Genomic DNA, 15,150 nt, shown 5'->3' on the forward strand with positions numbered 1-15,150 from the left:
CCATTTGAGACACTTAAACTTTTTTAATACTAGGCATCAACTGACAAATATAACCTTTAATTTTTGGTGTGCATATGTAAAACACTTAAACTTGTATACAATTGAACAAATAAACACATCCGTCCTACATGACACCCTACATGACAATTTTGGGTCCTACGTGTATTATGTCACGTAGGACACGTATGTCTACTTGTTCAATTTTATATAAATTTAAGTGTCTACATGTGCACACTCAAAGTTGAAGGACATAATTGTTTGTTGAAATCAAGTTAAGAATCATGTTTATGTATTATGTCAATAAATAACGTGAATGGTGTGGAACAAGTGCAAAGTTGTAACATGTGTATATTCATTATTTAATAAAAGGTAGATGGAGCAGTATCCCTAGCAATGGCCCAACAAAGGCGCCCAACTTCATTGAGAGCTACAGGTAACAGAAATCATATTATTCAATTTGTCATATCAATATTTTTGTTGACTTGTTATGGCTGCAGATGACATGATCAGGCTACCAATTGAAGGACAGGGCTTTACAGAATCATATGGTGAGTTTATTAAGTCACTGTCAATTAGCAAACTCAACGTTTTAGGTTAGGTTAATTCACTAAAACTTAATTAATTCTAATTACAAGTCATGTGATTGGAGGACTTCTGCTGCACCACTATACAATATTATATAACAAGGTTTTAGAGTAGGTTGTCATTCCATGAATTCCATTTATTATTCTATCTGCATTTTAGACTATATTTTTCCATGAGTAGTGATAAAAAAATAGCATTACAACTTTCTTTGCTTCTTAATACTCCCTCCGTTCACTTTTTCTTGTCCACTTAGATTTTAGCATGCCTTTAAGAAACAACAATTAATCTGAGTATTTTTTTACCACAATATTACTTATATTAATTGATGTATAATCTTCAATTTTGAGAAATGATATAATAAATAAGTAATGAATGTTAATAGTAAGATAGATTTAAAAAAATTGTCTTTTTTTTAATATGTTAAAAATGACGAATAAAAATAGAAATTTATGTTTAAAATACTGGACAAATAAATGTGAACGGAGGGAGTAGTATTAATATTTTTTTTTAATAAGGTAGCAATACCTCGTATTACTAATATTATCTATACCACAGAATTGAGTCCAGAGGAGTCAGAAGATGTACAATTTAAGCAGGTATTTGACTCTTTGATTAACTCTTGACATTGACCTTCCCTCGTTTCCTCCTTTCTTCTTCCCTTTCTTTACCCATCAGGGTACTATTCAATTGAATTTGAGGCAAAAAGGCCTCTTCCTATTTTAGTATGTTTTTATAAATCATATGGGGTATTTATATAAGTGAATCCTACCTAACTAAGAAAAGATAATTATAATTAAAATAAAATAGAATATTCTTCCTATAATTATGCTAGGAAAAAAGTAAGGTTCCTAAAACCATCCTAATTAATTAATGCAATCAACATTCAACTTCCAGTCCCCATGCCCCAATATAGTACAAGCAGCAAGCTGCCTCTACCTTGTATTGATGCATATTAACATATAATACAATATTTCATTTTCTAAAAAAAAAAAAAACCAATTAAGAATATTACAGTCTTTTTGTTGAGGCCTTTCTTAAACACATCAATTAGCTGTTTTTTTAACGGTACATGAAGCAAACTCAAGGTGCCATTAGTAACTTTATCTTTGATGAAGTGTCGATCAATTTCAATATGTTTAGTCTAGTCATATTAAACATAATTCTGAACTAAACTAATTACAACTTTGTATGGTAGTATAAAAAAAAGTTTCCCCATTTCAAACAATAACAGTTCTTCCACTAACTTTTGTAACCAAAGAAGCTGATCATGTTGGAATGTACGCGTCCACCAGTGTTCGCAGGACCAGGTCCCTCACAGAATAAAGTACAAAAAATGAATAACACAAAGTGAATCAGGCACAAGAGTTTTAGGTGGAAACCTCTTTGCTCAAGGGAGTAAAGCCACGACCTGTCACACATGACTTTTCAACTGTTTTCACTAATCTTCTCAAAGCAAAAGTAAAAACCAGTTTACAACCACACATAGAGATTAACCTCATAATCTCTAAACAAAGTAATACAACCTATTACTTAATGAGCCTAAGCAATGCATCCATTGCCCACTGTATTAACCATCACTGATTAATATAGACTTTTGACCGTAAGACACAAAGTTACTCCTAACTATGTTCTTACAAGACTCAAACAAAGTTTGAAACGTTTCTAACAACAATGAAACGAATCCTACAAGTTAATCTCAATACAAACATTCAAGAACAGCAGCAGGTACGGAAAGCACTTCTTCTGTTGATCAAGTCCTTGCTGTATGTGTTCTTGTGCTTGAGTTCTTCCTTGAAGATGGCCTTCTCTTTTAAGCTCTTGAGTTTTAGTTTGCCAAATCTTAAGTTTGTGTTTTGTGTTAAGTGATTATATCAAAATGAGCACAAACTCCTTGGGACCGCCCATTGGCTGAGAGCCTGCCTCTCTAGAAAGACGTGCACCTACCACATCAGAGGTGACAACTTTTTTGACAGTTGTCTTATCGTCCTTTCACATACGCAGTCTTGCAGGGACCAGGTGTTGTCTCCTGTATTCAGATTAGCAAACTAGAAATAATAAAAGATGAAAAGAAAAACACAAAGAACTATCCGAGTCCACAGAACCCACCGTGTGTCCTTAAGAAATTTAATCCCCTCAAGTACCCGAGGTTGCAGATTAATTCCTTCCAAGATAAAATGGATTAGCCATTAAAGAAGTAGTGGTACCTCAAACTTCGATAATTTCAACGAACTCAAAATGACAGCAACGAATCACACACACAGACATGATCGATTTTGTTTTGTATGAAATGTATGCAAAAGAAGAAAAGAATTTGATGCAGAAAAATGAGAGAAAACCTCTCTATTTATAGCCAACGAAAGGGTAAAGGTCACAACCCTTTGGAAAGAAGACAACCTTTCAAAAATGTCACAACACTTTGAAAAAGGCATACCCTTTCAAACGGTCATAACCCTTTAGAAAGGACACAACCTTTCATAAAGGTCACAACTCTTCAGGAGAGTCACAACCCTTCATTTCCTGTTCACAGCTTTAAAACCCAACAATCCCCCACATGAATAAGGAATGACTATTGTTAAAACATATGCATGAAAAACTGTGTGATTCGTAATTAAGGATTGATTGCCTCTGGATAAGTGGGTTTCCCTTTGAACTTTCCATAGTGAACATATATCGGATATACTCGGTCAATCGGTAGATTTGATATATTTGAACCGTCGAGCTTTGGTGTATACCTAGACAACATAAGTCACACAATCAACCCTTGAACTGTTTTTGGTTCTCATTGTTTTATTCATTTCAGCCATGAACACGTCTCGGTTTATAAGTGCGTAGAGAACTGGCCTTATCGGATTCTCCTTGAAGCGGCTTACACTTCACACTTACATAAGTGATTTCTAAATGTGTTATCCCGTAGATACACCATTTGATATACCCTGTGTCAAACTTAGAAAGCATTAAAAAGTCCTAATGCCTTTATCCTTGTTACTGAACATTAACTTATCATGAGAATGAACCATAAAAAATATTTTGACAATGTTGAACCGTCATCAATGACTTTGTTTGATCTCTTTGAACCTAGATCTTGGGATCTCCAGTCTTCTAGGTAGAATTACCGCCACAATGACTTGTTCTCGGCCATAATCCCATTCCCTTTGATAATCTATCAACTCCCTCTCTAGTTAGGCCTTTTATAAGTGGATTCGACACATTATCCTTTGACTTTACATAGTCAATTATGATAATTCCACTAGAGAGTAGTTCTTTAACGATATTATGTCTACGTCATATATGACGACACTTTTCGTTATACATCATGCTCCATGCCCTACCTATTGCAAATTAACTCTCACAGTGTATGCATACTGGAGCTAAAAGGTTTGGGCCAAAAATCTTTCAAGAAATTTTGGAGTCATTCAACTTCTTTACCGACCTTATCTAGAGTGATAAACTCAGATTTCATAGTAGAGCAAGCGATACATCTCTGTTTGGATGATTTCCAAGAGACTACTCCTCCACCAAGAGTAAATACATATCCACTCGTGGATTTTACTTTATTTGACCTGGTGATTCAATTTGCATCACTATATTCTTCCAATACTGTTGAATATTAGTTATAATGCAAAGCAATAGTTTTTTAAGTATGTTTTAAATACTCCAAAACTCTTTTCATTGTCATCCAATGAGTTTGATTGAGATTACTCGTGAACCGACTTAGTTTATTAATAATAGCATATGGTATATCTGATCGCGTACACTTCATGAAATATATCATAATTCTCAATACTCTAGCACAATCCAATTGTGAGTCACTTTTGCCTTCATTCTTTTTGAAGTACAAATCTCATATTTATTGGAGTATTGACAATATTGAAATTCAAATGCTTGAACTTGTCTAGTACATTTTCAATCACATCAATAACTTCAATGTCTTTCATATCGAAGTTACTTTCTAGCATATGCTTAGTAGCATTTATGTCAGAAATGTCTCTTTTGATGATCAACATGTCATCAACATAAAAACAAATAATGACCTTGTGATTTGGAGTGTCTTTAATGTAAAAACATTTATCACATTCATTAATCTTGAATTCATTTGCCAACATAGTTTGGTCAAACTTCACATGTCATTATTTGGGCGCTTGTTTTTAGTCCACAGAGTGACTTAACAAGTTTACAGACTTTCTTTTTTTTACCAGAACCATAAAGCCCTTGGGTTGTTCCATGTAAATTTCTTCCTCCAATTTTTCATTTTAACAAAATGTTTTCACATCCATTTTGACGAATTTGAAGGTCATATACCGCAACTAGTGCAATTAACATCTGAATTGATGTAATCCTAGTTAGTGGCTATTATGTGTCAAACAAGGCTTTCTTATTGTCTAAAGCCTATGACAACAAATCTTGCTTTGTATTTTCCAATAGTTTCATCAACTTTCTTTTCCTTTTGTAGATCCACTGTGAACCCAAAAGTTTATTTCCTGGAGGAAGATCAACCAACTCTCAAGTATGGTTGCTCTAGATTGAATCTATCTTACTATTAACAACCTTTTCTCAAAGAGAATGAGTCCACAAAGGACATAACTTTTAGAATATATGAGACTCATTTTCAAGAAGAAATGTTACAAAATCAAACTCGTAGGAAGTAATTTGTCCATTGACATTTACTACGCATCTGAATGTCTTTATTAAGTACATTCTCCTTTGGTTCTTTCCAAGGTCGTTTAGACCCTTTACTTGACTATCTGATAGTTCATACTTATGAACCATAAATCGACATGCTTTATTATTTGTAGCATATCCAATGAACATACAATCTACAGTCTTAGGTCCTATTTTGATCCTTTTGGGAATAGTTCCCTCATTTCCATTTCTCATATGGAATAAATTGTATTGGAAATTGTTAGATCACTATCTTTCAAGAGTTATTGCTTGTATATACTTTAAGGGAGGACAAATAATTCTCTATCAGGATACAATAAAGCATGAACAAACACAACTTTTTGTTGCTCCCTTTCTTAACAAACAAAAGTTTTTTTAAAAAAAAATAAAATTTGTTACTCCCTTTACTAACAAACAAAACTTTTTATTTCTCTCTTTCTGAAAAGACAAACTTTTTGTTGTTCTCTTTTGCTATAATGATAGCACCCCCCACAAATTTTGTGGCAAACCTAAACTTATAAATAGGACATTCAACATTTCTTTCAAAGTTCGGTTTTTTTCTGTCAACAATTTCATTAGATTGAGGTGAGAATGGGCAGTAATTGGATGGATGATTCCATTTTCCAAATATATTTCTACAAAAGAAGATTCATATTCTCCACATCTACCACTTCTAATCATGACAAATTTTTTTATCCAACTGATTTTCAACTTCAGTTTTATATTGCCTATATGTTTCTATTGCTTCATCCATTCAACAAATAAACAAAACAATATCTAGTGCAATTGCTAATAAAATTTATGAAACACTTTTTCCCACCACGAGATGGTGTTGACTTCATATCACAAATGTCAGTGTAAATCAATTCTAAAGTATTAAAATTCCTTTCAACAACACATACTTGACATTTTGATTTATTGCACTAGAAGTTAGGCAAAACTTCTAAGTTGATCAGTTTTTGCAAGGTTTTGTAATTGACATGTCCTAAGCATTTATGTCACAAACAATTTGATTCAAGCAAGTAAGAACAAAATGAAATGCTAAGTTTGAAAAGACCTTCTGTGAGGTAACCTTTTCTCACAAATATTTTGTTCTTTACTTTTTATAACTTTCTCAAATACAGACATTGGTTTAGTGTCAACACCTTGCCATATGTCCTTTTTAGAGGATCTTTCCATAACATTCAATTTGTTATAGAATTACCCATGACCATAATCTCATCGGTCCAATAAGCGTAATATGACCCAAATGTTTGTTTTACAAAACAAACATAACAGATCATTTTTCACTAATGTTCATGTCTATACAAATTTTTTTTGTTTTAATAGACATATCTTTTCATGAAAAATCACAATATTTAAAGTGAAATTTTTTCATCAAAGAATACAATTTTTTTCAATGAGTAATATAATTTTGTGGTTTCATACTAGTCATATCATATACTAGTAAAGAGAGACTCAACGACCACAATATCAATTATACTCCAAGAATTTTGTGGTCTAAAATAATACAAGATTGTCATTAAATTTCATATCTTGTAATTTCAAATTTAAATTAGATAGTAAGTCTAATTTTGTCTTTATCACAAGTAAAGAATCCCCCACATTTTCAATATGTTCTCAAAAATATTTTTCAAGTATTTGAAATTATTTTTCACATATTTTTTCCCATGCTTACACATTGGCAACACGAAGCCTTCTTTTGGAGATTTTATCCATATAAACACCCATTGCAGGCACAAAAACCACTAATTTTATGTCACTAGTATTTTTATTTTTTTCTTTTTGTCACAACTAGACAAACCACTTAGTATTTAGAATACTAACAATAAAGATTCAATCTTTATACAACTTGTTTCTAGTTTAACGATGAAGTTTTTATATTCTTCTAATCGTTAACCGAATGAACCTTGAATTCTGATGAAGTTTTAATATTCTACTAATCAGTTTCACATTCAGACTGAGTAGTAAACCAAAAAGGTTTTAATCTCCAGAAACCTCAAATACAACACTGTTTCGAGCTAATGATGAAGATTTTATCTTTTTCAATCATTTAGCCTTAATATTCCTGACGAAGATTTTGTACTCTTCAAGTCAGAATATTCATTCAAACAGAGTATTTAACAAATTGGTGAAGTTTCTATATTCTTCAAGCCAATGCACAATCTGATTTGTTCGTGAAGTTCTTATATTCTTCAAACCAAAGGAGTAAAAAAATAATCTCCAAAAGTCAAACACAATCAAATTTCACATGGAGTAGAAAACTACAAAAAAAAATTCCTCCTCTAAATAGAATACTTATTATAAAGATATATTCTGAGATCATCACATAATGACCATCTATCCTAACATTTATGAAATAAATTTCATAACTTATAAAGGATAGAAAAAAAAAATCAAGGGAAATAAAGATAGAACCTGGTTTTTACTCTCATTGAATCATATTCTATTTGTCAGCAATAATTCCATGCAAGTCACTTTTCTTGCTAATATATTTTTTCGTTTTCTCAGTTTCCATCATATTCCTATTTTCCTTAAGAAGACATTTAATTTCAACAAGAAACTAAACTCATGTTCAAATATTGTTAGGAGACAACATTTGCTCATTACTTCTTCTCATAGTTATATAAAACCAAGAATATAGGGAAAAAATTAAAGTGTTCATCTTAACCTTTATGCACAAAATAGCTTTTCTCATTGAAAAGAAAATTAAAGGGGTGCAATGCTTGAATGCACTTGGGAAGAAAATAAAAATAATCTTACCCATCCAAGGAAAACTTACTACAAAAAATATACTCGAACATATTAAAATAGTACTAATTCATCCCAAATCTCTTTTATCATATGATAAAATAATTCTCTTTTTCTTCTTTTTCTTTCCCCAATAAAAAGAACATAGAAAATAGAAGTAATTTCCTTACCACAGAAAATACCAACATTAAATTTCTTAAGCTTGTTGTCTCCTGTATTCAGATTAGCAAACCAGAAATAATAAAAGATGAAAAGAAAAACACAAAAAACTATCCGAGTCCACAGAACCCAATGTGTGTCCTTAAGAAATTTAATCCCCTCAAGTACCCGAGGTTGCAGATTAATTCCTCCCAAGATAAAATGGATTAACCATTAAAGAAGTAGCGGTACCTCAAACTTCGATAATTTCAACGAACTCAAAATGACAGCAACGAATCACACACACAGACACGATCGATTGATTTTGTTTTGTAAGAAATGTATGCAAAAGAAGGGAAAAATTCGATGCAGAAAAATGAGAGAAAATCTCTCTATTTATAGCCAACAAAGGGTAAAGGTCACAACCCTTTGGAAAGAAGACAACCTTTTAGAAAGGTCACAACACTTTGAAAAAGGCATAACCTTTCAAACGGTCACAACCTTTTAGAAAGGACACAACCTTTCATAAAGGTCACAACCCTTTGGCATAGTCACAACTCTTCAGGAGAGTCACAACCCTTCGATTCTCGTTCACACCTTTAAAACCCAACACCAGGTCCCTTGCAAACTTTTCTTGGTGATTTCTTGAGAAGACTTGCTGGCTTTCTCTCCTTTTGAATGAATGAACTAATTTGTTGTTTGTCATGTTGATTAAGTCAACCATAAAGAGTTATTGACCGTTGGACAAACAACTTCGTCCATTCTGATTGGTGTAGTACGTTGACGCCTCACCAACCTTTGACAGGACAGCTTTACAGTTGTACCCCATTATAGATCTGGACGAGAGAACTCAGCCAGGGATCGGATCCCTGCAATTGTGAGCCACTAAAACAAACAGTCTCGTCCACTCTTCCTATTGGTGCAGTACACTGCGCTTTTCACCTATCACCTGACATGACAGCTTTACAACTGTACTCCATTTGAATCTGGACGAGAGCACTCCGCCAGGGACTAGGTCCATGCATTTGTGTGGATCATCAAAACACCTAGAATATAACATTTCCCCCCATTTTGATGATGATACACAAATATTCCTCACACTGAGTTTATTCATTCATTTCACTGCCATCAGTCCCAATAACAAGGATCTGGTTCCTTGTTAGATCTCTAAGTTTGTTAAAAATCAAAACTTAACATCAGCTCCAAAATAACAGATCATAAGACACCCAGCTGGATCATAACTCTTTTAGCATTTGATTTTATACTATTCTTTGGCTCTTACTTCTCAAAGTAACTAAATTCATTCCTATATATGAATGTACAACAAATGGATGTAGATCTTCTACCATCAAAATATCCATCTCAATCCGTGTTTGTAAAAGCTTTTATCTAGAAGTGATCATGTTTTGAGAAAATAAAACATTTTTTCTAGAGTAAGCTTTATATACCCCTATTATGTAGTCATGCATTCCTAAATAAAAGTGGTACATACCTCAAGACTCATTTTGATTAGAGGTCTTAAAAAGGACAATGAATTGATTAAGAATGACCTCGACAAAGGATGAAGGACCAAACCCCAAGGAACAACATGATTACTAGGTAAGTAGACTAAGTATCAAGGAAAATAATGACAAATATAGGGAGATTCTCAGTGATGAGTGAAAGGTTATTTCCATAAAAGACTTGAGTAAGGGCATATATCTTACCACACAATGATGAAGCTAGTTCTGAGGGAGAATATTGCAGTTGAGTGCACCTGGAAATGGAATATGTAGACTGAGTTATGTTAACTTTTTTATGAGTTTAGTATCTTAAAATGGGGAAATTGATGAACTAATATTAAGAGCTACATATGATTTATGGAAAGATACAATATAGAGTTTTTAATGTAGTTCAGCTTTCCCTCCGGAATTACTCCCTCATTATCGCTGGTCTTTTGGACACACATTCTTTTATTACCTACAAACAAGTTTGGTGCGCTCAAACTTAATGAAAATAAACTACACAAAAAACAACCGCAAACCAATATATATCTCTTCAGTAAATTTTTAGCATTAAACATATGAACAAGTGTGTAGGGATGGCAATGGGGCGGGGCGGGGCAGTTGCAGGGTAAACCCGCTTAAACCCTTTAAGATCTCAACCCGCCCCGCTCCGCCTCACATAACATATTTTGTTGTTTTCAATCCGCCCACCCCGCCCCGCCCCATTCCACATATTTTGTAAAAAGTAGTTCAAATAATAGGCTCAGTAAGTTTTCAACTTAAAGAAATTAAAATTTTGTTAGATATTAATCTCTAAAATTAACATGTTATAACATTATTTTAACATTACAATGTTTTATAACTCTTTTAGATATGTCAACAACCCTTTTTTGGTAGATTTGAATTGGTTACATTTGATGTAATAACAAAATATTAAATGCAAGTAGTGAGATAATTTTTTCTTCTTTCTAGTTTCTTAGCCATTCAAAAGAGTTTACGTAAAGAAATTATTTTAATAAATAATGCTCTATCACTCTTATAACATGTAAGATTAAAATTAAGTTTGAACCCACATGAAATCACATATATCCGCAACCCGCCCCGCCCCGCACCGCATTCAGCCCACCCCATTGCCATCCCTACAAGTGTGCTATTTTATTTTCTCTTTACAACTTTATTTTATTGGGGGTGGAGTACAGATTCATAAGAAGGTGACAAATTTCATGAAGCTTATTTAATTCTTTTGAAGTTTATGCACCTCCATTATCAGGCCTAAAAGTTTTTAGATCATAGTCTCTCTGTGTTTCTACAAGTACTTTGAAAATTTTAAACGTAAGAAAAGCTTCTAATTTTAACTTTAAGAAATAGACTCAAAAGCCTTTCTACTAAGATCATCATTATATAATAAAAAAATATTTATTTTTATCAAAAGAAGGTGGGTTAATTGACTTACACATATTAGTAAGAATAAGATGGATTGATTTGGTTGATCTTGACGTGATCTTTATTCGAAATTTTTTCCTTACATATTTTTCAAGAACACAAGCTTCAAACAACTTATTGTGATGGTTGAGTGAAGGCATACCGTGCACCAAATTCTTTCTCCCACTCATTTAAGTGCATCAAAATTTAGGTTTCCAAATCATACGTGCTAACACTATGATTTATCTTGCACATTAGCTTCAAACACTTGATATTAATTATTTAACATTCAAAGAAAATAATCAATTCTTTACCGTATACACTTTAACAATTATTTAAATTATTTTGTATATGTTTCATATGAATATCATATTCCTTTCAAGTAATTAGTTCAACTTTAGAATATTATTTTCTAATTTTACACATAATAAACATCTTTTAATTACTTTGTGGTCACCATCTTTATCTGAGATAAATATGGTATGTATCCTACAATTTGGTTCTTTGAGGTGTCTCCAAAAGAGTCACTACCTCTCACCATTTTATTGATCTCTAAGAATTTATTTCTCCATCCACACATATGATTTATTGATTCATTGTCCAAATAGAACGAGCTAAAATTATATTGTCTTCTTTTTTAAGTATCACCAACAATGTTTACTCATCTTTTTTTTTTTCTAATAAACATGATTAGCTTTCTTGATCAACTGGCATTCCCAAGAGTATTGATCAATTTTTTATGAAAATTATTATACTCAATTTTATATTTTTCATACTGTATTCCATTTATTTATTTAAAGTAATCACATCATCTTCTCCCTCTTTGTCCACGACCACAATCTTTAAATATTTGGTGACTTTTTATCTTCATTATTGAAATTGTTATCATAACTTCTTCCTTTTCCACGTTCACCACGGCCTCTTCCTCATCAATTTTCTCTGTAATTCTTTTTACCTACACTATCTTTGAAGGATGCCTTGGTTTTAAGAAGATTCTCCAGTGGCTCTTCTTATTTCCTATTGATCTTTTAGTGGGATTGTAAAGAACCATTATACCATCATAGAATTCAAATATTTAAACTCTTTAATAACACACATCATATAATCAAATTTAAGTATTAAAAAAAAAAATTGTACTACACGCATATTATTTACTTTCTCCCTATACCTTTTTTATTGATGCACAATAGCCATCACTTTTGAATAGAAATTCGAAATAAATTTGAATACTTTCATTTATAACTTAGAAATAAGTCAGTTTGATGTTTTATCTTTTTTACATTATCAATGCACTTGTGAGAATCTCGTAAAATGTACTAATATTATCCACATTAAATAATAAGAACAAGAAGATAACAAGGACACCAAGCTTTTTTTTACATGGAGAAATAATACTCGAGCGACAAAATATAACATAACTAAGAAATTTAGTATATTTGATATTCTCAAAATGACTAAACCACACTAAAAAAAACCTCATTTATTTTAGATACCTCATCATAACATGCTCACACACTCTATTTTCCTTTATAGACCTGTAACTATCTATCTGTGAACGACTCTCAACTCTCACTATTTGTTTCATTTGGTTGGTCAAAATAAGGAGATGAAGATCTTCTTTTATTACCTTGAGAACCATTGCTTCAAGTTATGACATCTGAGTCTAACTCAACCCCAAAAGATAACACTTGAGGGGAGGCTTGCTCAAGTTTATATAAGGAAATCAAATTCTCATCCTTCTACCGATGTGAAACTTTTTAACATATCTCCGCATGCCCAAACCTCAACTGGAGCGTGAATACTTCTAAATAGAGGCCCAATATTGGTGAACAAATTGGGATGGATCTGACTCTAATACTATGTAAAAATATGATACCTTGACCTAACTCAGCCCCAAAAGCTAGCTCTTGAGGGCAGGGGCGTATTTAGAGGGGGTGCCGTGGGTTCACGTGAACCCATGCTCCCCTCTCTAGATTATATATAATAATGTTATATTTTTAAAAAATATTTAAATATAGGTGTGTGAACGCACGTTTAAAATATCATATAATAATACAATAATGATTGAGTGCACCTCTCTAAGTAAGGATAAAAATTTAAGTCTTATATCTATCTTGTCCTTTTGAGTAACACCTCCCCAAGTGGTTATCGATTATACTTTTGATGTTTCAACTAATTTTTCTTTTGTTTTTTTCCTTTAATCTTTCAAAATTTTCAAGTGCCTTACATTGGAAGGTCCTAAAATACTTTGCACTAAATGATTTTTATATAATTAAATCAAATGCGTATATTAAAATTTAAAACTAATAGTATTATTATATTTTGAACCTATAATTTTTAAAATTTAATGGTTCATATTAAGAACCTAAAAGTCAAACTTATCAAATTTATATTTAAGATGCATTTTTTTGTATTTGTGCACCCATCTTGACAAATTCCTGGATACGCCTCTGCTTGAGGGGAGGTTTGTCTAAATCCATATAAGGAGACCAAATTATCATTCCTCTACTGATATTAGACTCTTTAACACCTACTTTTGGATTTTGTTTTCAAATTTATTAATTTTGTAAGATTAATATTAATTTAGGCATGGCTGACATACTTTTGGAGAAGGGCGAAAAATCACGAAGTGGAGGCAGATATTGCAGAAGAGAGATTACAGTTTTGGATCAACCAAGGTGGCCAACCTTTCACTTCATATGATGCTGTACATGGTAACACTTTACCCCCTATCTTGTGTAAGGCGAATAAGTTATTTTCCAATACTCTTTAACTTATGAAAAATGTTTTCAAACTAAAAGAAGAAGAAAGAATAGTCACCCCTTGAGTGCTTTGGAGGTGTTACTGTCGTTAAACGTACTATTCTCTCTGTCTCAATTTATATAACATACTTTTCTTTTAAGTCAATTAAAAAAAAAAGAGGGATTTCTATATTTAGTAATAGTTTAACTTCAAAATATTCATTTTATCCTTAATGAAATGATTTATAGCTATACAAACATCTATCACTTATTTTAGATCATAAGTTTCAAGAATCTTCATTTTTTTCTTAAATTATATGCCAAGTCAAAGTAACTTATATAAGCTGGGACCGAGGGAATAGGTTTTTTGGTTGACAATTTAATAGTGTTGTTTTAAATTTAAAAAATATTTTAATTTTTAGAGTTAAGTTTTTTAACAAACTTTTGGAAAAACAACTGATATCTTTTTGGTAGTAGGATAAATTATTTTGAATTTATGTTAGGACAATACTACCCTTATTAAAATACATATTTATCAAATATCCATGTTGTATGTACAAAATATAATTATATGCATTATAACCAACACATCTATAACTTAAGTCTCATAAACTTGCTCCCTCTCAATTTTGCAATTTTAACTAATATTAAATGAAGAAAAACTATTCATGGGCATCAATAACAAATATAAAGCCTATTACCTATGACATGGGCATCAATAACAAATACTTGAGTCAAGACGTCCGTGAAACATAAACAGATGGAGACTCTCATCATATATGGTTTACAATCTTATTAACATACGCTTAGCTAGATAGGGGTATACATGGTCCGGGTTAGTTCGATTTTTTTAAATACCAAACAAAATTATTTGTATCAGGTTTTGAATCTATAAACCAAATCAAACTAATGAATTTTAGGTTTGTCAACCTTGGTTTTTTTCCGAATTTTTTTGAGTTTTTCATTAAAGTATTCATACAAACATATAATTAACTTGTGCTTCAAATACATTTTACTCCTACCGAAATACAACTATCGAAGGTGTTCTTCATTTTACTCCTACCGAAATACAACTATCAAAGGTGTTCTTAAAAAGACAACACAAAATATAATATGAGTGATGACACTAAAATATTCAACAAAAAATAATAATGAAACCACATAAAACAAATATTGCAAATAAATAAGTCATAATGAAAATTATCATAATTTAAAAGTTCTATATTATACTAAAATAAGTCTAATAATATTAATTACATGACTAAATATTAAAGAAAAAATAATAAAGAAACCACATAAAACAAATATTGCAAATAAGTAAGTCATAATGAAAATTATCATAATTTAAAAGTTCTACATTATACTAAAAT

The 15,150-nt window shown here is 31.7% G+C and overlaps 1 protein-coding gene across 1 annotated transcript in view; it reads left to right on the top strand.

The window, feature by feature from the left end:
- Positions 1–15,150, top strand: part of LOC125865852 (coiled-coil domain-containing protein SCD2-like) — a 45,497-nt gene that overhangs the window by 14,270 nt on the left and 16,077 nt on the right. The window contains exons 13-16 of the mRNA XM_049546112.1: positions 370–433; positions 498–548; positions 1,141–1,181; positions 13,627–13,753. Of these exons, the coding sequence (XP_049402069.1) occupies positions 370–433; positions 498–548; positions 1,141–1,181; positions 13,627–13,753 (283 nt within the window). The remainder of the gene's footprint in view (positions 1–369; positions 434–497; positions 549–1,140; positions 1,182–13,626; positions 13,754–15,150) is intronic.

The sequence above is a fragment of the Solanum stenotomum genome, chromosome 5 (genome assembly GCF_019186545.1).
Source record: "Solanum stenotomum isolate F172 chromosome 5, ASM1918654v1, whole genome shotgun sequence".
Classification (NCBI taxonomy): Eukaryota; Viridiplantae; Streptophyta; class Magnoliopsida; order Solanales; family Solanaceae; genus Solanum; species Solanum stenotomum.